Source organism: Aotus nancymaae, unplaced genomic scaffold (assembly GCF_030222135.1).
Source record: "Aotus nancymaae isolate 86718 unplaced genomic scaffold, 86718_ANA_hifiasm-v0.15.2.pri h1tg000033l, whole genome shotgun sequence".
Classification (NCBI taxonomy): domain Eukaryota; kingdom Metazoa; phylum Chordata; class Mammalia; order Primates; family Aotidae; genus Aotus; species Aotus nancymaae.
The window spans coordinates 23,360,569-23,385,803 of NW_026988447.1; the positions used below are offsets into that span (position 1 = coordinate 23,360,569).

General features: G+C 40.1%; 1 protein-coding gene across 3 annotated transcripts in view; it reads right to left on the bottom strand.

Moving 5' to 3' along the window:
• Positions 1-20,779: 20,779 nt before the first annotated feature.
• Positions 20,780-25,235, bottom strand: part of SMARCA5 (SWI/SNF related, matrix associated, actin dependent regulator of chromatin, subfamily a, member 5) — a 42,165-nt gene continuing 37,709 nt past the window's right edge. For all 3 annotated transcript variants that reach the window (XM_012453986.2, XM_064383844.1, XM_012453987.2), the window contains exons 23-24: positions 24,965-25,072; positions 20,780-22,035 (exon numbers count right to left, since the gene is read on the bottom strand). In XM_012453986.2, coding sequence (XP_012309409.1) covers positions 21,970-22,035; positions 24,965-25,072 — 174 coding nt within the window. In that variant the 3' untranslated portion in view covers positions 20,780-21,969. The remainder of the gene's footprint in view (positions 22,036-24,964; positions 25,073-25,235) is intronic.

Below are 25,235 nucleotides of genomic sequence, written 5' to 3' on the forward strand. Positions count from 1 at the left end.
ATCAGAGTGGCTGCGTTGTGAGTCCAAGCTTGGGGGACTGGGGAGGGCCTGCCTCATGATGAACAGCGTGTCCAGGAGGCTCACAGGAAGGACAGAATGGCCTCTTCTCCTTAGGCAGCTGAGAGCTGGAGGTGTGAGTTAAGCACTCAGAATCTTTTTTCCTTTTCTTGTCTGGGGGCAGCAAGGGCAGTACCACTGCAGTGGCCGTGACAGAGGAACTTTCAGTTGCCTCAGGGAGCTCCACCCCAGAGAAATGCAGAGCCACTGCCAATGGAAATGTTCAGCCAGGAGGTGGAGCAGCTGTGCTGTGGGCTTGAGCCAGGAGCCCTGTTTGGTGAAAAGCAGGGAGTTGGGGGCTCACAAAGAAGACACACTTAGCGCCTCTCCGTATGGCAACCGGCATGCTAGAGCTGGGAGTAAAGCCCTCAGACCCTTTGTTCCTGCCCCAGTCTGAGGACAGCACTGGCAGAGCCATTGTCATGGCAGTGGGGCTGTCAGTTGCCTCTGGGAGCTCCACCCCAGAAAGACACAGAGCCACTACCATTGGGAATGCTCAACCGGGGCAGGGCAGCCGCTCTGCAGTCCTGAGCTGAGGGCCCTGCCTGGTGAACAGTAGACAGTGAGGGCTCACAGAAGAGAAACCGAGCTCCCCTTTGTATGGTGTCTGTGGCATGCTGGAGGTGCCAGTGACTTGACCAGTCCTTTGTTCCTTCCCCAGCCAGAGGGCAGTCAGGGCGGTGCCACTGCACCTGCAATGGCAGAGAGGTTTTGCATTGCCTCTGGAATTTCTTCCCCAGAGAAAGGCAGAGCCACTGATGACTGAAGGGTTCAGGTGGGGACAAGGTGGCTGTGCTGGGTTCCCAGGTTGAGAGGCTCTGCCCAGTGAGGAGTAACAGAAGCAGGGACTCAAACAAAGAACAGTCTGGGCACTTTTCTGTAAGGCTGCTGCACTGTAAGGCTGGAGGCCTGAGTTAGTGCTGAATCTCTTTGCTCCCTCCCAAGCCTGAGCACAGCAGGAGCAGGGGTTGTGGAGCAGCAAAAACGGTGGCACTGCTACTTCTGGGAGGTCTATCCCAAGGAAGTGCAGAGCTGCTACCAGCTGAGAGCCTAGGTGGGGCTGGGGTGGCTGGCGTCCCAGATCAGCAGGCCCTGCCCAGTAAGATGTAGCAGAGGCAGGGCTTATGGGGGAAACAGTCTGGCTATTTTTCCATAAGGCAGCTGTGCTGTGCTGGGGGTCACATTAGTTCTCAATCTTTTTGCTCTCTTCAGAGCCTGAAGACTGCAGTGGCCAGAGCTGCAGACCAGCAAAACTGACAGGCCTGCCTGCTACCATTAGGAGCTCCATCGCAGGGAAGTGCAGGGCTGCTACCAGCCTGCAAGCTCAAGTGGCCATGCTAGGTCTGTTTAGTGAGTGCAGTGGAGGCAGGGTGTGCAGTCCATCTGCTCCGCAGCTCTGTGGATTGAGCCCCTATCCTGGGGGCATGCGAGCCAGCAGGACCTGCAGCTGCTGGTGTCAGGGGTCCCAGGGGTCCAAGGCCTGAGCTTTAGCTCTGCCCAGTCTCCACACAACTGTTTATGTCTGTCTGGAGGCACCAGTGGTGGGGTTGGTCATGGGGGATCTCCTGAGCTCAGGGTTGCAAAGGTTCATGGAAGAACTGTGGGTCCCAGGAGACTCGTATTCGCCATTTACCCATGGTGGGGATCCTCCCCTGGCTTCACCCCAGTCCTAGGTGGGCAGCCGTCCTGTCTCACTCTTCTCTATTCATTGTGGGTCACGTTGCTTCCCTGATGAATCCCATCCTGTCCACCCGGATAATCCAGCTGAAGAGCTTGTGTGTTTATTCCCCACTCTCTCTCCTCTCCATGAGAGCGGCACACACTAGCTGCTTGTAGTTAACCATCTTGGCACTCCCCTCCCCTTTTTTTCATTCTTTTTTAAATTTTCAGAGAGGGCTAGACAGAAAATTTAAATTTTAAATTTTCAGAAAACAGACCGTTTTCCCCATGAGTCCTGCCCCCGCTACCTCTTACTGAGCAGCGCCTCCTGACCTGGGATGCGAGGGTCATGTCTCACTCTGTATGTATCCAAGAAACCAAGAGTGAATAAGCCCATTTGGCTCATTGGACTTTTTTCCTTGTGGTTTGAAAGGGAAATTTAGATTCCTTTAGATAAACCTCTTTGCATAAAAGTAATGATGCCTCTGCTGGCTGTCTGGTAGGGATGAACTAACAGAAGTAACGTCCATGCTTCGGGTGGTGATTCATGGGTTTAACAAGTAGAGTTGCAGAAGCAATGGTTTATAATTGATAATCCATTGAACCTAGTAAATATTTGACATCTTCTCAGGTTAGTTAAGTATATTAATCTTATGTATATATTTACAAGGTATGATTATAATTATAGCATTATAATTATTAGTAATTATTATAACTTCTATGTTTTTAATGCCTGCTATTTGCCAGATATTGTGTTAGCATCCCTGCTCTACTATCTCTAATCTTCACAGTAAACCTTATAAGGTAGCTATCATTATCCCCATTTTGCAGTTGAAGATAAGAAACTGAGGCTCAAAGAGGTTAAAGAATTAGTACAAGTAAGCAATAAACCAAGATTTGAGTCAAAGTGCATGAGATCCAAAGCTTTCTCCATTACTCTCCTGCCTTAGTAATTTTCACTATAATTGTGTTTTGTTTTCTTTCTTTTTGAGACAGGCTCTCGCTCTGTTGCCCAGGCTGGAGTGCAGTGGCACAATCTGAGCTTACTGAAACCTCTGCTTCCCAGGTTCAATCGATTCTTGAGCCTTAGCCTCCCAAGTAGCTGGAACTACAGGCACTCACCACCACGCCCTGCTAATTTTTGTATTTTTAATAGAAATGGGTTTCACCATATTAGCCAGGCAGGTCTCAAACTCCTGGCCTCAAATGATCTGCTCACCTCAGCCTCCCAAAGTACTGGGATTGCAGGCATGAATCACCGGGCCTGACCTCGTTTTGTTTTCTTAATGTCATTATTTGGTGCCTTTAAAAATTTTTTTTGGAGTAATCTCAAATTTACCAAACAGCAGTAAGTAGAGTGAGATGCTGTTTTTTTTTTTTCTTAACCATTGAGAGTAAGTTTGGAACCATGTCTCAGAAAACTTACAATGTAATTCCTTCAAAGACATTCTCTTGTGTAACAACAAAACAAGCATAAACTGAGAAATTAACTTGATATATTTCCATAATCTACTCAGACCTCATTAAAATTTCACCAGTTGTCCTCAAATTAACAGCAAAAGAATCCGGTTCTAAATTGGGCATTATATTTAGCTGTCATGACTGCTTTTGTTTTCTTCATTGGTCCTCTCAACACCCTGATGCTTTTGAAGATTACAACCCAGTTATTATACTACGTAGAACATCTTCCAAAGTTTGGTTTGTCTGTTGGTTTTCCATAATTAAATTCAGGTAATGCATCTTTAGCAGGAATATCACAAAGATGATACTATCCTCCCATTGTATTCTATCAAATGGCACATAGTTTCCATTTGTCCCATTACTGGTGGTTATTAACTTTGATCACTTGGGTAAGGTAGTATCTGCCAGGGTTCCTCACTATATTCACTTTTTTCCTTTGAAATTAATAAATATTTTATGGAGAAGTACCTTGAGACAATATAAATTTCCTGTTCCTCAATTTCTTTTTATATTTATATCACTCGGGGTTGTTTCTATTTAATTCCATTGATTATCATACATTACTATCATTACATTTGATGACTTTTGAAATACGTCGCAAAGAAGCTGTATGGTGAGGTGGGCTAGCTTGCAAAAATGATTAATAACAACCCAAAGAATGGCAGAACTTCATGGCTTCATAAAGTTGAGCAGAATATTGTGAGGTTAAAATAGATGTCTGGCAAAAGCAAATGAGTGAAACCTAATCAAAATAAAATGTATTATATTTATCTTCAAGGTTGAAAATAAGAAAGCCAAATCCTTTCATTTCAAATTGAAGCTGCCTTCAGAGATCCTTCAATATCATTGGCAGGATCTTGGTGGAAGTAGTTGGAAGGTGGTGTGCCTGGTCTAGATGTGTAGAGCCCTGGTGAGGATGGCACGTGGGCATGGCACAAGGTACTATAAGGCATTTGGTAGAATATGGAAGTTCCCCCTTCTGGGGATCAAACCCACCATATATGATTCTGAGAGTGCTGAGTACAAAGGAGAATGCCACAGAGTTGATGAGAGCGCTCATTTTTCTCTGAAGGAAAACTTATGACAAATCCTACAGTTTCACTAGTGCCTGTTCCTTTTTCACTAGCTGGAACAGATTACGTTGGCATCAACCGAAATCTGGACTTTGCTCCAGGAGTGCGCATGCAGACATTCCGAGTGACCATCCTTGATGATGTGGGACAGCCCACCTTGGAAGGCCCAGAGAAGTTTGAATTACATCTTCAGATGCCTATGGGTGCAGTGCTTGGAGAACCAAATAAAACTACTGTTTTCATCAAGGATACCATCACTGACTGTAAGCAGAGTGCTTGTAGTTCCTTTGATTGAAAAACTTTAAGAGGGAATAAAACAGCCAAGGCACGTCTACTAACAACAGAATGAAATTCTACTGTTTATAGATCTTAGCAATTCTAAGGTGTCAGTGATATTGTCATTGATGTTATATTCTGGTGATATGTGGAAATGTAATTTATGTGACTGCATGAAGATAGAAATATATACACAGAGAAAAGATTGAGCCCACAAAGAATTAGACTGTGTTCATGTTCTTTTACTATTTTGTTTTACTTTGTTTCTGAGGAAAGCAAGAAACCCACTGTCATCAATTCAATCAAAAGTTAAGATCAAAGGACTAACCTCTCTTTACTGATTGATGCTGGATATGAAACAGTTTCAACTCTCTCTCTTTTCATATATAAAGTTATTTTAGCTAATTCTTCCATTTTTCTTCATGAGTCCGTATCAGACTACTTGGTAGGGAAATTTTTCAACTCTCCATTCATTTGCACTCTTTAGTAAAAAAGGAAAATAAATAGTAAAGTGATAAAAATGCAAGTAGTGGAAAGGAGAAGAAAGAAAAGTTGAAGATTTGCATGGTTCACAAACTGTCCAGTTAGTTCTTATTTAATGTTAAATTGACACTATATATAGACGTGACCAATACAACATAAATCAAAGTTTCCAAATTATTTTGAAGCCAGATTTTTATGCCCCATCATTACTTTTTAGGTATTTCTTGTGCAGATCTCTTTTTAAAATCTGTGTTTCAGACATTTATTTAACTTATTCTCAAGCCAACATGGTGTATAACAGAAAACATTTCCAGAAGTATTTTGTCCAAATATTGAACGGGGCTAAAAAGGTTCTTGACTGTGATATAGTCTGCATATATAGGTGAAGAAGTCCTTGTCTACTGTTAGCCCAGGTTTTGCTTCTTTGCTAGACTTTCATTTTCCCAACCCGAGAAAATATTTTTCTAAACTACCTTATAACTCTTGACTTCACTTCTCCCTCTGTAAAATGAGAAATTTAGACTTGATTTCTGTTAAGATCTCTTCCAGTTCCATCTGATTCCTGCCTGAGCTCAAATCTACCAACAAAAAATCACCCTCCCTTACTATGTAATTTGCCCAACTACCAGGGTCAAACATCTTTTTTTTCTTTTTTTGAGACAGAGTCTTTCTCTGTCACCAAGTGCCAGGCCTGAGTGCAGTGGCACAATCTCGGCTCACTGCAACCTCCGCCTCCTGGGTTCAAGCAATTTTCCTGCCTCAGCCTCCCAAGTAGCTGGGACTACAGGTGCGCGCCACCACGCCCAGCTAACTTTTGTATTTTTTAATAGAGACGGGGTTTGACCATGTTGGCCAGGATGGTCTCGATCTCTTGACCTCATGATCCGCCTGCCTTGGCCTCCCAAAGTGCTAGGATTATAGGCGTGAGCCACGCGCTCGGCCCAAGCATTTTTTAAATTTAAATTCAACAACTATTTATTGGGCTGCTTCTTCAGGTCAACAATGTATGTTCCTTTCACACACATTAGAAAAAAAGTAATATGGACTAAGATAACTCTCAGATATACCTAAGAGACCCCGCAGAGGCCCTGATTTGGGCCCCAAATGAAGAAACAACTGTATTTCCTGCTTAGTTCCTGTGTGCCCAGGTGAAATTCACATTGTCAGGATTATGGAAGATTCTGTTTTGAACTTGAAATTAATTCCAGTCCTTCAGTATTTTTCAGAAAATCACCCTTTCTCTCTCTCATTGTATTTTTGTTACTTAAGTACATTCAGATGAACGCAGTGTTTAGGCATTCATATTTTGGGGGGGAGGATATTAAAAACAGTGCTTTTTTATAAAATCTGTTTCATTATAATAGTTATGACTTATAGGGGATTCTACAGTTCAGTAATGAAAGTAATCTAGTGGCCTGAAAAAGTGAAAAAATGCCTGATTTTCCTACCAAGAATGGAATTGCATACTATGGAAAATCAGGCTCATTTGTCATCCCTTATATGCTCTTTCCCTATGCTAATATTTTCATAGAAAAAAATATTAAGTACTTTTTTCTCACTTAATACTTTCATTTTCTCAGAGCTGGAAAATGTAATGGAGATACACTAGAGGTCCCATGATGTTGCTGTTGGTGTGTAAACCTTAAATGGAAAGATGTTGTATATTTTATTCCAGTACCCAGGGTCCAATTTAAGAGGTCCACTGACAGGGTGAATGAAAAAGACAGGCAGTTAAGAGCCATCATTTACTGGAGCAGAGACACCAGTCATGGGTCCTTGGTGCACTGCCATACCTGCCAGGGCTCAGCCCAGCAGACAGTGAACTCTGGGGAGCAACCCAACACTGATGACTCTGTAGTTGGCTATAGAGTCTGCCAGCTAAGCATTCAAAGCTTTGTCGCTAAGGCAGCAGAAAGTTGCTGCTCCTAACCTTATTTTTAATAATAAATAATTATAAGCAGCCTAAATGCCCAATACTCAGGAACTGGTTAACTGAATTATAGGACATCTACTTGATAGAATGGTATGAATTCTAGAGTATTCATGACCATGTGGCTATTGCAATCCTTAAACGTACAGAAAAGTCTAAAAGAAAAATGTCTGAAAATGGCAATAACTTCGTATTAGGGTAATGAGATTATCAGTCATTTTTTTTTTTAAACTTACTCTATAGTTACATCGGTAAATACATGTGCTCATTAGCAAGTTGTTGCTATTTATGAAATTGAGGAAATTAAACAGATTATAATGACCTCATGATGACGTTTCATAGGGTCCCAGCAGGAATGTTTAACACTGACTTGCCCTAATTCCTGGAACCTATGGATGTTACCTCATATAGAAAAAACATCTTTGCACACATAATAATTAAGGATCTTGAGATAGGAAGATTATCTGAATGGGCCCTAAATGTAATCACAAGAGTCCTCACAAGAAGGCATGAGATGATTAAACTTAAGAGCTTCTGCACAGCAAAAGAAACAATCATTAGAGTGAGCCAGCAACCAACAGAATGGGAAAAAATTTTTGCAAGCTACCGATCTAACAAAGGGCTAATATCCATAATATAAAAAAAACTAAAACAAATATAGAAGAAAAAACAACCCCATCAAAAAGTGGGCAAAAGATATGAACAGACACTTTTCAAAAGAAGACATTTATGTGGCCAACAAACATATGAAAATATGCTCATAATCACTGGTCATTAGAGAAATGCAAATCAAAACCACATTGAGATACCATCTCCTACCAGTTAGAATGGCGATCATTAAAAAATCTGGAGACAACAGATGCTGGAGACAATGTGGAGAAATAGGAACACTTTTACACTGTTGGTGGGAGTGTAAATTAGTTCAACCATTGTGGAAGACAGTGTGGCGATTCCTCAAGGATCTAGAAATAGAAATTCCATTTGACCCAGCAATCCCATTACTGCGTATATACCCAAAGGATTATAAATCAATCTATTATAAAGACACATGCACACATATGTTCACTGAGGCACTGTTCACAATAACAAAAACTTAGAACCAACCCAAATGCCTATCAAAGATATACTGGATAAAGAAAATGTGGCACATATACACCATGGAATACTATGCAGCCATAAAAAAGGATGAGTTCATGTCCTTTGCAGGGACATGGATGAAGATGGAAACCATCATTCTCAGCAAACTGACACAAGAACAGAAAACCAAACACCACATGTTCTCATTCATAAGTGGGTGTTGAACAGTGAGAACACATGGACATAGGGAGGGGAACATCACACAGGGGTCTGTTGTGGGATGGGGAGCTAGGGGAGGAATAGCAGGGGGCAGGAAGATTGGGGAGGGATAACATTAGGAGAAATGCCTAATGTAGGTGACGAGAGGATGGAGGCAGCAAACCACCATGGCATGTGTGTACCTGTGTAACAATCCTGAAAGATCTGCACATGTACCCCAGAACTTAAAGTAAAAAAAAGAAGGCAGCATGAGATGGAGGTTACATACAGAAGAGGAGGAAGCAATGTGACTATGAAAGGCAGAGATTGGAGTGATGGGGTCACAAGCCTTCTGGAAGGCCAGCAGCCATCTGAAGCTGGCAGGCAAGAAGCACATTCTCCTCCAAACCCTCTGGAGGAAGCACAGCCCTGCCAACACCTAGGCTTTGTCCCAGTAATACTGATTTTGGACTTCTAAACTCCAGAATTATAACAAATTTCTGTTTTTTTAAGCCATCATGTTTATAGTAATTTGTTATAGCAGCCACAGGGAGCTAGTACCACAGGCAGGGAGAGATCAGCAGAGTTTGCTGATACTGGCAATGAAGTAAAACGATGAACACTGGAAAGCGTGCTCAGAGAATACAGACAGGATGACACTCAATGTCTGCTGTGAGGGGATCTTTATGTAGAGATTCAAGGCCCTGTCCTGAAGACATAATGCAGTTCATCTGACAGAGGTAATACTTGGAAACAGCATCAGCAGATATACAATGTCCTGAAAGCAATACAAACTCCAGCCTGAGGCTTTAGTAGATCTATGTTTAGAAAGAAGCTGTAGGCAGTCCAGCATTAGCCTAATCTATGAATAATGTAAGTATTAAGAAATCTAACAAAATAAAAAGTATTCCTTGGCTGGGTGTGCTGGCTCACACATTGCTGGTTTAATCCCAGCACATTGGGAGGCCAATGCAAGAAGATTGTGTCAGCCCAGGAGTCTGAGACCAGCCAGGGCAACGTGGTGAGACCTTGTCCCTACAAAAAAAAAAAATTAGCCGAGCATGATGGCCTGAGCCTGTAGTCTCAGCTATTTGGGAGGCCGAAGTGAGAGGATTACTTGATTCTAGAGGTTTGAGGCTGCAGTGAGCCACTGCACTCCAGCCTGGGCAGCAGAGCAAGACCTTGTCTCAAAAACAAAACAAAACAACAGAAAAACAAAGATAAAACTATTCTTCTATTCCTCTACTCACAACATTTCTTACACCAAATGTGTGGGTTCTTTCCACACCAAGAACCAATTCTTCCATCCTTGGGATACCAACTGGGTACCCTACGATACTTACCTGGAGTTAGCATCAGACCCTACAGAAAAAGGACTCAGTCCTACAAGGCTGTTCCCACTCAGAGACCAGCCACAAGTTTCAGACTTCTGGTACTTCTGAACAACTTGGCTGCAAATTGGAGGTGCCCACAACCACCTCTCAGGTTTGATAATTTGCAAAAACAGCACAGAATTCAGGGAAACACTTTACTATTACTGATTTATTATAAAGGATATTATAAAAGACAAAAATGAAAAGCCAGATGGGTGGGGCTCGATGTCTTACACCTGTAATCCCAGCACTTTGGGAGGCCAAGGCGGGCAGACCACTTGAGGTCAGGAGCTTGAGATCAGCCTAGTCCACATGGTGAAACCCCATTCTCTAGTAAAAATACAAAAATTAGCCAGGTGTGGTGGCACGTGCCTGTAATCCCAGCTATGTGGGACACTGAGGCAGGAGAATTGTTTGAACCCAGGAGGCAGAGGTTACAGTGAGCAAACATCGTGCCACTGCACTCCAGCCTGGGTGACAGAGCAAGAATCCATATCCAAAAAAAAAGAAAGAAAGAAAAGAAAGAAAGAAATGAACAGCCAGATGAAGAGGTACACAGGGCAAGGTCCCAAAGGATCCTGAGCACAGGAGCTTCTGTCCCTGGAGTTTGGGATGCACCACCCTCCTACCATGTGGATGCATTCACGACTTGGAACCTCTCCAAACCTTCTCTCTTTAGGGTTTTTATGGAGAGTCCATTTTATAGGCATGATTTATTAAATCATTGGTCATTGGTGATCGACTTAATCTCCAGCTCTTCTCGCCTCCCTGGAGGTTGGGAAGTGGGACTGAAATGTCCAACCCTGTAATCACATGGCTGGTTCCTCTGGCAAGCAGCCCATGCTTTAAGAGTTGTCCCATTGGCATAAACTCATATATGGTTAACAGGGGCTTATTAGGAATAACAAAAGTCTTTCCACTTACCTCTATCACTTAGAAGTTCCAGAGGTTTTACCAGCTCTATGACAGGAATCAGGAACAAAGACCTTAAATGATATTTCTTATTACATCACAATATCACACTAGTAATTTCAAGACTATAGAACAAGACTCCAAATTTGGAGCATGACTAGAGGAAAAAAATATATATATACACACATATACATATATATTTATGTTTATATATATACACACAAGTGTGTGTGTCTTGACAGATAGATATCCCCCTCTATATATTCCTCTATAAATCAAAATAAAATAATGATCAGATAAAGAGCAAATCATATCTGTTAATAGGAATTCTTATACCCTTAAAGGGTATTTTCAGAGTAGGGTCCATATATGCAGCTGTATCTCCAATTTTCCTTTTGTCTTCACTTATTCACCAATCTCACTTCTTGAGGTGAAGGTCATGCTGTCAGTTGCTGGACCAGGACCTCAGACTCCTCCATTCTTGGTATTATGGCATATCTTGACACTACAGTAGATCAACTGAATTTTGATTCAGAGCAAGCACAAATATGTTGGACTTTTTACAAAGCTATGTGCTTTGATTCTTTAATGGAGCATTGACAAGAAAAAAATATGATAGGAAGTTGTGAATCCTCATAACAGCTTTCCTTTTCCACCATACCCTCATTAATTTTATACATTTTAAATATTTTAAATGTAATAAAATATAATAAAAGTCATATATATATACTTCCCTGGATTGAGCACCATGACAATGTTACCACATTGGATTTGTCTCATTCTAAAGCTCCAGTTCAGCTGGTGGCAGTTGCTGATGCCTATAATCCCAGCACTTTGGGAGGCTGAGGTGGGCGGATCACGAGGTCAGGAGTTCGAGACCAGCCTGACCAATGTGGTGAAACTAAAAATACAAAAATTAGCTGGGCATGGTAGTGGGCACCTGTAATCCCAGCTACTTGGGAAGCTGAGGCAGGAGAATCATTTGAACCTGGGAGGCAGAAGTTGCAGTGAGCCAAGATTGCGCCATTGCACTCCAGCCTGGGCAACAGGGTGAGACTCCATCCCAAAAATAAATAAATAAAAAACAAAAAAATAAAGCTCCAGTTCTTTCTGAGTCACTCTGTTCCTCAATATTGTCTTGTGCCTTAATAAAAACCAAATGTAATGATGTCCCCCAAGTACTTTAAGATCCATAAATGTCTTTTTATGGATAATAATTTTTATTGCTCTTACAATATCAGAATCAATATATTTCTCATGTATATTTTAATAGATTACATAATATATAATATGCATGTTGAGAGGTATCTTGAATTGTAAAGTTATCTGTTCTGAATAGAAGTGCTTAACCTAAATAGACATAATGCTACAAGAAACATATTAACTGGGGAAGAACTTTGAAATTAAGCAACTCTTATACTTGTTCAAGGAATGTTAAAGCAAAGGGATAGGCACATCCTGCCACAGAATGCACTCCTAGTCTCAGCGAGTGAGGTCGACAGCAACGTTTTCTAAGACAGAACACTCCCCTGGTGACACAGCATGTTTAAGGGCTCAGGATAGGGCTGAGTGGGGTGGGGCTCCCAGTGAGGAGGAAGTCTGTGCTAGGATCGGATCCGTGCAAACCCTGTGTGGTGATTTTTCGTCCTAATGAATGTTTCTCACCGAGTCCCGACCCCACCTCAGCTCTTTCCAGCTGGCTGGTCATGGTGGACACTAAGTATACTTGAGCTTCCTCCTCTTTCTTTTCTTAGACCGTTCTGAATAAGTAAAAATGTATTGTATTTCTAACATAATAGTCAACAAATATGAAATAATTTCACTAAATATGTGTTGTGTGCATGTGTGTGTATGATTTTTTTATGTCCACAATTACATCTTCCAAGGACTAAAAGAAATCCAATCAGAGAGTCTCCTAAGCACAAACACTGAAGGAAGGGCTCCATTTGTTTTCACCTTGTTGAAGCAACAAGAAATTAGGCCACATTTGAACAAGGAATTTTTTGAGAGAAGTATATTGATATCTTAAAAATCAATAATTGATTATTAATCAATTTATTCCAATCCGTTTCCCCTTATAATATAGAAGTCAATAATTTACAGAGATAATTGTGTCAATGATCAGATTTTTGTCTGCAAAATGAGAATATCTCCTTCGTAGGATTATTGAGACTCAGTATGATGATACATGTACACTAGTGTTCACTAGGCACTCAGCAAACTGTAATTACTATTCCTTGTTTTATTCTTATTGTTTTGGAATGGCCCGTCCCTTATGTTCTCATTAGCATCTGTTCTCCCAAGTCTCTGTCAGTCTCATCTCTCTGACACAGTGGGAGCTGAGCCTTTCTCAGCCGAGATTCAATATATGGGGCCCGATGACAATGATCACCTCAATTTAATCCAAATCACTGTGGTGATGCTGCACATGAATGATAGGTGTTAGCACAAAACGAAACACATAAACATGTATTCTCTTCAAGGGGAAGGGGGACCTCAGAGCCATGCCTCAGGCCACTGGAATAACTGAAGATGTCTCCCTGGGTTCCAGGAATGCTGCTTGTCATGCCCACACAGTCTCTTACCAATTTTGAGCTCTTTCTCAGCCCTGATGGCAGGCCATGGTAGACACTAAGTTTATCCGAGCTCCTTCCTCTTGGGCAGACGCTAAGTATGTTTGAGCTTCCTCCCATGTGGGCAAACACAGTGCTCCGGTCTTCTGATGACAGCAAGCTCCACACCAAGCATGGCTTCACCGCAACACATGCCAAGCACCTGGAAGTGTCCAGGCAGAACCCCAACGGTGCAGTCCCTCCCTAACACCTGCTGGAACCCTTTGCTTTCACTAGAACCTCAACCTGGAGGCCTGCCCATGTGCATTCAGCAGATACTATGACATGCCCAAACTGCTGACGGGGTGTGTTGGCTCCTTTGGCACTGATGGCCAGGTATGCTTCTGACAGAAGGACTGCCGGGGATGGATGGTGGGGGACACCTGGAGCAGAGCAGCAATCCATACTCATTAACTGGGGACAGAACAATCTGTTAGAGGCTTAGAGCAATCCTAAATGTGAGTATAAATGTGAATGATCTCCAGATCAAGCAATTAATTGGAGAGACAGCTCCAGATCTGAAATTTCAAATGGAAACCACAAGGGACAAAGTGAAATACAGCCTGGAAGAATATGGGTTATCTTCAGTAATTAACTACATAAATATCAAATATCTATCTTACTTAAACCTGTGTAGACATGGCTTTAGATAAATTTAATCTTTCCTCTGATGTTTTCTGTGCACTTTTTTTCTTGTCTTTTTTTTTTTTCTTTTTTATTTCTTGAGACAGAGTTTCACTCTTGTTGCCCAGGCTGGAGTGCAATGGCGCAATCAGCTCACTGCAACTTCTGCCTCCCAGGTTCAAGCAATTCTCCTGCCTCAGCCTCCCAAGTAGCTGGGATTACAGGCATGCACCACCATGCCTGGCTAATTTTGTGTTTTTAGTAGAGACAAGCCTTCTCCATGTTGGTCAGGCTTGTCCTGAACTCCCGACCTCAGGTGATCCACCCACCTTCGCCTCCCAAAGTTCTGGGATTACAGGCGTAAGCCATTGCACTTCCATGCATTTTTTGAAGCAGGTATAGAAAGACAGAATTCCATGACATAACAATTATTCTAGAATATAAAACATAATTTTAGAAAATGATAAATATGACTGGGTTTAAGTATTTATTCATAGTTCTGGAAAATAAAAATACATTCACTATAATATTTAACCAAAAGGATAAACATTCTTTTAAAAAGTAGTACTTGTTATTCATTATGTGCATTTTCTAATTAATTCAATTCTTTTTACTGTATATGATTGTCTCTATATAGATTTCTATTCGGCAGGTTGCATTCTATTTTTTAGTAAAAAATAATACCAGTAAAAAATACAAGCAAATCATTTTTTTAAACTTCAATGTGTTAACTCTCTTGAAGTCGTGTGCTATCAATAAATAATAAATAGTATTGAGACTATTACCTTGAAAAACAAAATAAAATAAACAAGTTATGTTCTTCCAAGATACAATGATGAAACAGAGACTGATAAACATTTCCATTCCAAAATGGAGAAACAGGCCAAAAATAAGGGGCAGCAAGACCCACAGAAATATGCAACCCAGTAGGGCAGACATCCATGTTCCACATCCAGGCCACAGTGGTGCAAGGGGTGTGCTCCTTGCACCCCTCTTGGGCAGCCCCACCCCCATGACTCTGCTGGGTGCAGCTCACTCAGCTGCCCTCAGGGTTGGAGTCGAATGCCTGTGGCTTTTTGAGGCTGAAGATATAAGCTGGCTCTTTCATTCTGGGATCTGGAAGGCAGTGCCTGTTCCTACAGCTCCACTAGGCAATGCCTCAGTGAGGACTCTCCATGGGGGGCTTCAACCTCACATTTCCCCTCAGCACTGCCCTATCAAGTATCTCTACAGGGCCTCCACTCCGGTAGCAGACTTTTTCCTGGGCACCCAGTCTTTCTGCCATATCCTCTGCAATCTAGGGGAAAAGTTGCCAAGCCTCCACCACTCTTGCCTTCTGCCCGCATGCAGACCTAACACCATGTGGAAGTCTACAAGGCTTATGGCTTGTGCCCTCCAGAGCAGTTACTCAAGCAGGATCTGGTGCCTTCTGAACTGAGGGTGGAGCCAAAGCAGGTAGGATTCAGGGAACAGTATCCCGACATTGTGCAGGGCCATAGGGGCCCCAGACTTGGTTCCCAAAACCATTCTTTCCTCCTAGACCTCTGGGCTTGCGAAGGGAGAGGCTGCCTTGAATAATTACCTTCAATAATTTATAACATAACCAGGAATCAAATTTCTTATTACCTTTCTTCGTGGGTTTTCTGGCCTCTAAAATGGAAAAAAGATTAATTCTGTTCCTAGAGCTGTGTATCCAGAAAGAAGATTTGTAACAAGTCAGATACCAAGCAAAGTTAACCACACAGTAGAAAAATGTGCCCATAAATGCTATCACTGGGTGCCAACTTCAACCTCTCATGTGAAATTTAAGTAATGGAAAGAAGAAAAGTATTTTTTAAAAACCAAGAGATTTAAACTGAGGAACAGTTACAGTTACAAATACCCAAAGGAATGATTTGTCTACCTGTGTTTAAAAGTCTTGGTGCTAGACAAACAAGGATGCTTCCAACATGTACCTAGAGGATTCTGACCTTCTAGCCCCTCTGTTCAGATGTTAAACCAGGCCAGTCCTATGTGACTACCTGCGCCTCTCTGTATTCGTCTTTCACTCCCAGCTGCAGCTGGTAGCTGGCAGCACTTTGACCTGCAGTGAGAGCTGCGGCTCATGTTCGTGTAACACTGCCATCCTGTGGATAGATGGGGTCTGCAGCAGCCAATCAGAGCTTCAATTCAAGGTAAGCCTGGGGAGACCTCTACAGGTGCCTGCGGTTTCACAGTAACTAAACTATTCATTCTCTTACCAAGCCCCCAGTCCCAGTATTGTCCAGGTACAGTAAGGAGCTCAATGATAATTTTTTTTAAAGATTAGTTACTGCTATGAAGAAACTAAACTCAGTGTACCCTTGAAGGAGCTCCCTCTAACTTGTCTTATGACGATTAGGGTGGGAATAAAGCACTGTGGCATCTGCAGCACTTAGATTGATGAGAGTATTCTGCAAGACCTGTGCCATTACTTTTCTCCAGTTGGCTCCAAGGGAAAGAGGCCGCCAAAGAAATAGGGGTCTAGGGGAAAGCCTGTACCCAGAGAAAAGACCTTTCTACAACTGCAAACCATACTAAGAAAGCAAACCTATCCATCTACTAGGATTAAAGGGAATACAAAATGAAAAAAAAAAAAGTTACTCCTTGCAAAGCTAGGATGACCAGATGGCCCCTTACCACCTCCTAGAAAGTCATCAAAGCTAATCACCAGCCTGTTTGTGAGAAGGAGCCAGTAAGAACTCCGCCTTTGCACAGCAATCTGTATCATCTATATTATTTTTCCTTCCACTCAGTATCCCTACACCCAGCCAGCATGCACATCAAGGAAATCAGGCTAGTGGTAAACTTCAGGGCAGAGATCCTCCTCTGAGAGCAGCTGATAATGTCTCACCCAGCTAAACCTTGCTTCTAGCCAACAGCACTGCCTCACTCAAGAAATTACCAATCTGTATCAGGCCAGGTGCAGTGGCTCACGCCTGTAATCCCAGCACTTTGGGAAGCTGAGGCGGGCAGATCATTTGAGGCCAGGAGTTTGAGACCAGCCTGGCTAACACGGCGAAACCCTGTCTCTACTGAAAATACAGTAAGTAGCCGGGCATGGTGGTGCGTGCCTGTAGCCTCAGCTACTCAGAAGGCTGAGGCAGGAGAGTAGAAGTTGCAGTGAGCCTAGATCGCACTATTGCATTCCAACCTGGGTGACAGAGCAAGACTGTTTCAAAAGTCACTAATGTGCAAGAGACACAGATGCTTTGACAGAAATTCAGACAGCCGTGGAGAAATACTGATGGTCTACTGAAGCAGTGCTTCGTCCTTGCTAGAATTCTTGACTTTGAAACAGGGGAAGCACCAGAACTTCCAGTGTGTCTGATCATTGCAACTGAGCTCTAGAAAGAGGCTGCTGTTGTCTATGACCTACCCTTTCCCCAACCACCCAGGCATCTCTTTGTCCACTCCAGTGATGTCTGCAGACCTCCCTAATGTCACCTCTTGAGGGGTGATCCAATCTTCCACTGGCCAGCATAGCCCTAGGGTTTCATCCGATTTCATAGTGAATTCGGCTTTCAGGACAGTATTTAGTTTGGGATGAAAAAATGTTTCTATTAAGTACTGTATTTGAATCCTGGGTTCTTCAATGATTGATGAAGACTAATAAAGAAAAGTTTACAAATAATCACATGAACTAAATTAGGACTCCACAAATTTAAGGTGAAATGAATAAATAATACCCATCTCTCTTTCTCTTCTCAATTTATTCACAATCTATATACACAAAAACTCCTTTGGGTTGTCTACAACATCAAAAACAAGAATTTCTATAGTAAGCAAAATAAATGCATTATTCTGACTTTGCAAGTGTTGTTAACGTTTTTGTCAGTGTGGTGTTTATCTTGATTAAATTGCAAAGTTTCCAGCATTAACTAAATTCTGATAAACTTTCTTCTTGTACTGGAGATACATGACATGCAACATTAAATATTGGTGTCCTAGAGCTAAAAGTCACACACCTTGTATGCTGTAGAATTAGAGGCAAGCACCTGGATCCTCAATCCTCTCATAGCCTCATTACCCCAAATAAAGTCTGTCATTAGAGCTGGGGAACCTCTCAGGACACAAGAGAACCTCAGTGGTAACAAAGAATGAAGACCCATGTTGCCAGTCTTAACTTGGATATCTCAGGTGAGGTGCCAGTCCACTTCTGAAACAATGCTTTGCCTCCTATGCCTATGGAGAAACAATTTTATTTTTTTTTCTCATTTAGAATCATATCATTTCAATCTTTTTCTTCTTACTTCAATGTTGGTTCTGGTATCATAGTCTTTCCTGGTAACTACTGTAAAAATGCTGCAAAAGCCTAATCATTCTAATAAAAATTTTAACAGATCCAAAACGATTCTGGTATGTACACAGTGAATTCCCTGTAGCACTGGCCCACACCAAGAATGTATTTTGCCCATTATCTGTCATCTGAGGGATGCTATCACCTTTGATCATGACATCAGATTCCAACAGGTAAGGATATATTTTGGTAACAGTTATGCCCCTCAAAGTTTCTACTCTGTTAATACCTGTCTTCTACCATTCATCTGGATTTATGAGTTCATCAATACACCTTGTGTCATTAATCTAGTTTGCTTAAATTACCCTCCTTAGTACCTATTTTTTTTAGCAATGTCTAGGCCCACACGTTCTACTCCAAAACAACTGGTTTGAAATATAGCAGCACATCCTTTCAAAGAGGTTTGTGTTTTAGATTAAAAGGGATAAAACAAGATGAAGTTTTTTTTCAACTCAGAATTTTTTCTGGAAAACCACAGAGGTGTTTCATCTTTTGTTTTTTTTTTTTTTTTAATCGAGATTCAGAAAGGTACTAAGCCAAAGATCATTTGTATAATCATTTATATAATTAAATGCAGATCAGTTCAAACAATCATTATTTTAAATACTCGAAAGTACAGATTGAGCAATCCTTATCCGAAATCCTTGGAACCAGAGTGTTTTTAACATTTTCCAGACTTCAGAATACTTGCATTATACTTAACAGTTCAGCATCCCTAATCAAAAAATCTGAAATGCCCCAATGAGCATTTCCTTTGGGCATTCAGATCTTGGAGCATTTCTGACTTTAGATTTTTTGATTAGAGATGCTCAACCTGTACTCTATGCCTCGGATTTGCTTCTCTCAACTTTATGAAACTTACACTGTAGGCCAGGTGTGGTGACTCACACCTGTAATCCCAGCACTTTGGCAGGTCGAGGCAAGAGGATAGCCCAAGGTTGGCATTTGGGAGCAGACTGGGCAACATAGCAAGACTCTGTCTCTACAAAAACTAAAAAAAATTTAGCTGGGCATGGTGGTGCACACCTGTAGTCCTAGCTACTTGGGAAGCTGAGGTGGGAGGATCACTTCGGCCCAGAAGTTTGAGGCTGCAGTGAGCTGTGATTGCACCACTGCACTACAGCCTGGGTGACAGGGCAAGATTCTGGCTCTTAAAAAGTAGAAATAAATCTGGGTACGATGGCTCACGCCTATAATCCCAGCACTTTGGGAGGCCGAGGTGGGCAGACCATGAGGTCCAGAGATTGAGACCATCCTGGCCAACATGGTAAAACCCCATCTCTACTAAAATACAAAAATTAGCTGGACGTGGTGGTGTGCACCTGTAGTCCCAGCTGCTCGGGAGGCTGAGGCAGGAGAATCGCCTGAACCCCAAAGACGGAGGTTGCAGAGAGCCGAGATCACACCACTGCATTCCAGCCTGGCAACAGAGCAAGACTCCATCTCAAAAAGAAAAATAGTAATAATAATTACACTTTATAAAAGCTGCCAGCACTTTGTCAGATGTACAATTAAGCACTTTCATGCTTTTTTGTTGTTAAAAAAAAAGACACATTTAATCAGCATCATGATCAGACTATTACATTTAGCAGTCAACAGCATGGATGCAAAACAAACAAAAATCTACATAACACCTGTGTTGGAATGCCTTACACTTTCCACAGAACAGAAACTAAAACCTATTATACAATTAGTCACAAATAGTCATCAAGTTCTGTGGTCGTGGTGGCTTTGGTGGCAGCATTGGTGGTGGTGGTGGTAGACACAGTGGGGATTGCTATAATAGATTTGGTAATAATGGAAGCAATTTTGGAGGTGGTGGAGGCTACAATGATTTTGGCAATTACAACCATCAGTCTTCAAATTTTAGACCCATGAAGGAAGGAAACTTTGGAGGCAGAAGCTCTGTCCCCTGTGGTTGTGAAGGCCAACAGTTTGCCAAACCACAAAACGAAGGTGGCTATGGCAGTTCCGGTAGCAGTAGTAGCTATGGCACTGGCAAAAGATTTTAATCACTGCCAGGAAACAAAAACTTAGCAGGAGAGGAAAGCCAGAGAAGTCACAGGGAAGCTATAGGTTACAAGACATTTGTGAACTCAGCCAAGCACAGTGGTGGCAAGGCCTAGCTGGTTCATGCTTTTTCCAAGTGAGTTTTTCTCTTCACACAGTTTCCATGTGAGTCCCTAAGCTCTCAGAGCTAGCACTATACTTGATTCATTTTGCATTTCCACTGTGTATCTCCCTCCCAGTTTCTCTTCCTCTTGAAAACATCACTTTTGTGACCTCTGTAAGTTTTCTTCAGCCTTACATTTTTTCAATTTCTTTTATACTGAGGTCATAACTGTTACAAATTATTTGTTTCATGAAAAAGGTAACCATTCCTCATGCATGTATTAGACCTTTAACTGTCAAGACTCTAACATTGTATTTAAAAAGTTAATTTTGAGAGAGCACTAAATAAGTTCAAATTAGTTTACAATTTGCCATAAACACTGCGTTTTTGACATTAACAGCAGCAACTCCACATTTCAAGAAATTAAGCAGTATTAGTAATACTGCAGGTATCAGGTTTTTTTTTTTTTAAATCTCCAATTACATGTGGGCAGATGAAAACTACCAATAGAAATTTAAGAGGAAGAAATCCAATTAAGGGAAACATTGTGTCCTAAGGAAAAAAGTGAATTAAAATTGAGAAAAAGATTAATGAAATTGAAAGAAAAGACCACTTTACAGATTATAAAAGTTATATTTATTCACGATGCTACATTTATTGCATTCCCTTAGAAAAATGGAGAACTGTTTATGTACCCAATCTGCACATATAAAATTTTATACAAATTATGTGTAGCACATAAAGGCCTCTGGTACAGCTAAAATCCTGACACTATAATTTGGGTATTCCTGCTTTAGGGTCTCCAGTTTATCAAGTCTGTCCATAGAAAACAAAAACTGGAATTATAGTCAGTCTTGCTAACACTTAGAAATGACTTTAAAATATAATAAAATTTTCATTTACTCTAAAACTCAAAATGGGAGGGGATACATTTTGTTACCAATTTCAATGTAACAGTATGACAAATTCACACTTCATTTTGGCTGGGTCTTTCAAAGTTAAAAAAAAAAAATCACCTTAGTTCTGACATTATCTAAGGCCATGGCTGCTTCAGAAGGTCATGTCAAAATATTTACCAAATAATTAGAAATAACAATATTCCTTTTACAAAATGGTACAGTAATACCTTAAGGAACCAGAAAATACTAAATGTCTTTGGCTATACAACTAAAAGGCCATTCTTCCAAAAGAATAGGGCATATTTATTTCAGAATCACCTATAAAAACAGAAAGCATAACAGAAATATGCATAGAATTTAAGTATACTTTGTCTTGCCTTCTTTTCCCATTCTACCCACATAAGCAAAGAGAATGCAATTTACATAATCTTTCCAGATGAGACTCAATAGCACTACAAAGAAAATACCCAAATTTCTGCAAAGGCAAAGTGGATTAAAATAATTATACAACCAAGTGAAGTCTGAAAGGGACAAATGTTATCTGCAATTTTCTTTTTTTTTAAACTTGCTTGTTTTTAAGCCTTACAAGTGTAGAAATTATAGCTAATAAACAAAAAGTCACAATCTTCACAAATGGAACTACAATAGAAAAATAAATCAAATGAAACATTTAGTAATAAATGAAGCCTATTTTATTACTTCAAGTGTTAATGATAAAAAAATTTCAGCACAGCTGTTGCATTTAAAAAAGTGAAACTACATACTATGTTTCTAGCTCAGTAAACAGATGAACCTGATGTCTTTAAATGACATAACAATTGAGCATTGTACAGTACATCTTATGAAGACCCGTAAATTAAAGTACTACTGGTTTAAAGTTAGTGATTATGAAACAAAAACATATTCATAGTTTCAGCTTCTTTTTTCTTCCTCGACCATCAGGTGCTCCATCCATTTTACGTTTCTGGGTCTACAAACAGAAAGAAGGATTACTTTTCACAACAAGACTAATATAAACATGAAATACAGTTGCAGACACATTATAACACCTTAGTAATAACTAGTACGAAGTAACAGGTGAGATTTTTCTCCCAGACTATATAAATCTTTCAAAGCAAACTATAAAGCCTCCAAATAATCTTATCTACTTATTTTACTTACACAATAAAAACATTTTAATGTTAACGACGTTATCAGAATGCAGAATTAACAATAGTAAATCAATATCAAATAAATGCACTCTTCCCAAAAGAGTGTAAGAAATACTTGAGTTTTTAAAAGGCAGTTACATAAATACCAAATATTATCCAGAGATACTCATTTATTCATGACTCTATAAATTACTTTTTTCATTTTAATTAAATTAACTATTATTAAATAGTAATTTTTTTCCCCTTAAAGTGTTTGCCTTCAGGTTGCTAAAACATCACTGATAAAAATCAAAGCTTAGAAACTAACAGTAAAAGTCATAATGCTATTGTTTTTCTAATGTTTCTTATATTATCCTAAAATTATAACTTGTATTCCCAATGAGATGTGTACACACTTGGCATTCAGAAGACATACCTTTCCAGATTTTCATGAAGACCCATATTAAGGACTACCGCATCATCAAGACGTGATTTTTCCTACACAACCCAATCAAGCTAAATTTGTACTTTTTAAGTATTTCAAGGAAGTCCTAGCTATAGCAATCAGAGAGAGAGAAATATAGAACATCTAAACTGGAAAAAAGAAGTTAAATTGCTGTTTGTAGATGACATAATCTTACATTAAGAAAAACCCAAAGACTTCATCAAAAAACTGTTAGAACTCATAAACAAATTCAGTGATGTTGCAGGATATAAAATCAACATACAACAACCAGTAGCATTTCTATACGCCAACAGTGAAGAATGTACAAAAGAAAAAGTAATCCCATTTACAATAACTACACATGAAATAAAATACCCAGGAATTAACCAAAACAGTGAAAGACTTCTACAATAAACTATAAAATGCTGATGCAAGAAACGGAAGACACAAAAAAATAGAAAGATAATCCATGTTCACGGTTAGAAAAATCAATATTGTTAAAATGTCTATACTACCCAAAGCAATCCACAGAGTCAGTGCAATCCTTATCAAAATATCAATGACATTCTTCACAGAAATATGCAAAAAAAAGAAACTAAAATTTATATGGAACCACAAAAGACCCAGAAATAGCCAAAGCCACCCTAAGCAAAAAGAATAAAACTGAAAGAATCATATTACCTGACTTTAACTTATAGTACAGAGCTATAGTAACCAAAATACCATGGTGCTAGTGTAGAAACAGATACACAGATCAGTGGAACAGTGGAAAAGAACAGAGAAACCAGAGGTAAGTCCATACATCTACAGGGAACTGATTTTTGACAAAGGTACCAAGAACATACACTGGAAAAAAGACAGTCTCTCCAATAAATGGTGCTGAGAAATTTGGATATCCACACACAGAAGAATGAAACATGACCCTATCCCTAACCACATAGAAAAATCAAATCAAAATGGATTAAAGATTGACTCTAACACCTCAAACTATGAAACTACAACAAGAAAACATTGGGGAAACTCTCCAGAACACTGGACTGGGCAAAGATTTCTTGAATAATACCCCACAAGCACAGGCAACCAAAGCAAAAGTGGACAAATGGGATCACATTAAGTTAAAAAGCTTTGGCACAGCAAAGGAAACAATCAACAACAAAGTGAAGAGACATCACACAGAATGGGAGAAAATATCTGCAAACTACCCATTTGTCAAAGGATTAATATTCAGAATATATAAAGAGCTCAAACAACTCTTCTGAAAAAATTCTAATAATCCAATTATAAAATGGGCAAAAGATCTAAATAGATAGACATTTCTCAAAGGAAGACATACAAATGGCAAACAAGTATATGAAAAGCTGCTCAGTATCACTGATCATTAGAGAAATGCAAATCAAAACTACAATGAGGTAACATCTCACCCCAGTTAATATGGCTTTTATCCAAAAGTCAGGCAATAACAAATGCTGGCAAGAATGTGGAGAAAAGGGAATCCTTGTACATTGTTGGTGGGAACACAAATTAGTACAATCACTGTGGAAACAGTTTGGAGGTTCCTCAAAAAACTACAAATAGAGTTCTCATACAATCCACTAATCCCACTCCTAGGCATATACCCAAAAGAAAGTCAGTGTATCAAAGAAGTATCTGTACTCCCATGTTTACTGCAGCATTATTCAAAGTAGCTGAGATCTGAAAGCAACCTAAGTGTCCATCAACAGATACACTGATAAAGAAAACTTAGCATGTATACACAAAATAATACTATTCAGCCATAAACAGTGAGACTCTGTAATTTGCAACAACATGGATGAACTGGAGTTTATTAAGTGAAATAAACCAGGCACAGAAAGACAAACTTGGCATGTTCTCACTTATTTGTGGGAGCAAAAAATTACAATTAAACTCACTGAGATAGAAAGTAAAAGGATGGATATCAGAGGCTGAGAATGTTAGCGCGGGTGGCGCTGGCTAATGGATACAAAAAAATACAGAGTGACTAAGACCTAGTATTTGATAGAACAGGGTGACTACAGCAATAAATAAAATATCTCACGTAACCTATAAATATATATACCTACCCATAAAAATTAAAAATTAGAAGTTTATACCACTACCTAAATTTGAAAAGCGGAAGAAATCTCCAATTATGACCTTAGGTTCCCCCTTAAGGAAAACAAAAGGTAACTCAAGGCAATCTGGGGGAGGGAGACAGGTGGCCAACAGGGACTAACATATCAATGACAGTCAAGCGGTGTTCAAATACTTAAAAAGAAAGGGAAAATTTACATAAGCCACACATTTACATATTCATGAATACTTACTGAAGGCTTTGGTCCTCGTTTCTTTTTCTCTGCCTTCTCCTTTTCTTCTAGTTCCATGTTTTCTCTTTCAATCAAAGTAATTAAGGTGTTACATCTCCTCTGGAGCTCCTAAATTACAAACAAACATGGCACAGGCACTTTCCATCTACAAGTTTCATGATTTCAATTTTAAAACAAGGTATGTTTTTAAAAGGATAATATGAAACCACTACTACACCCCAGATTTTTTAAAAAACTGATTTTCATACACAATTCATGCTATGAAGATTAA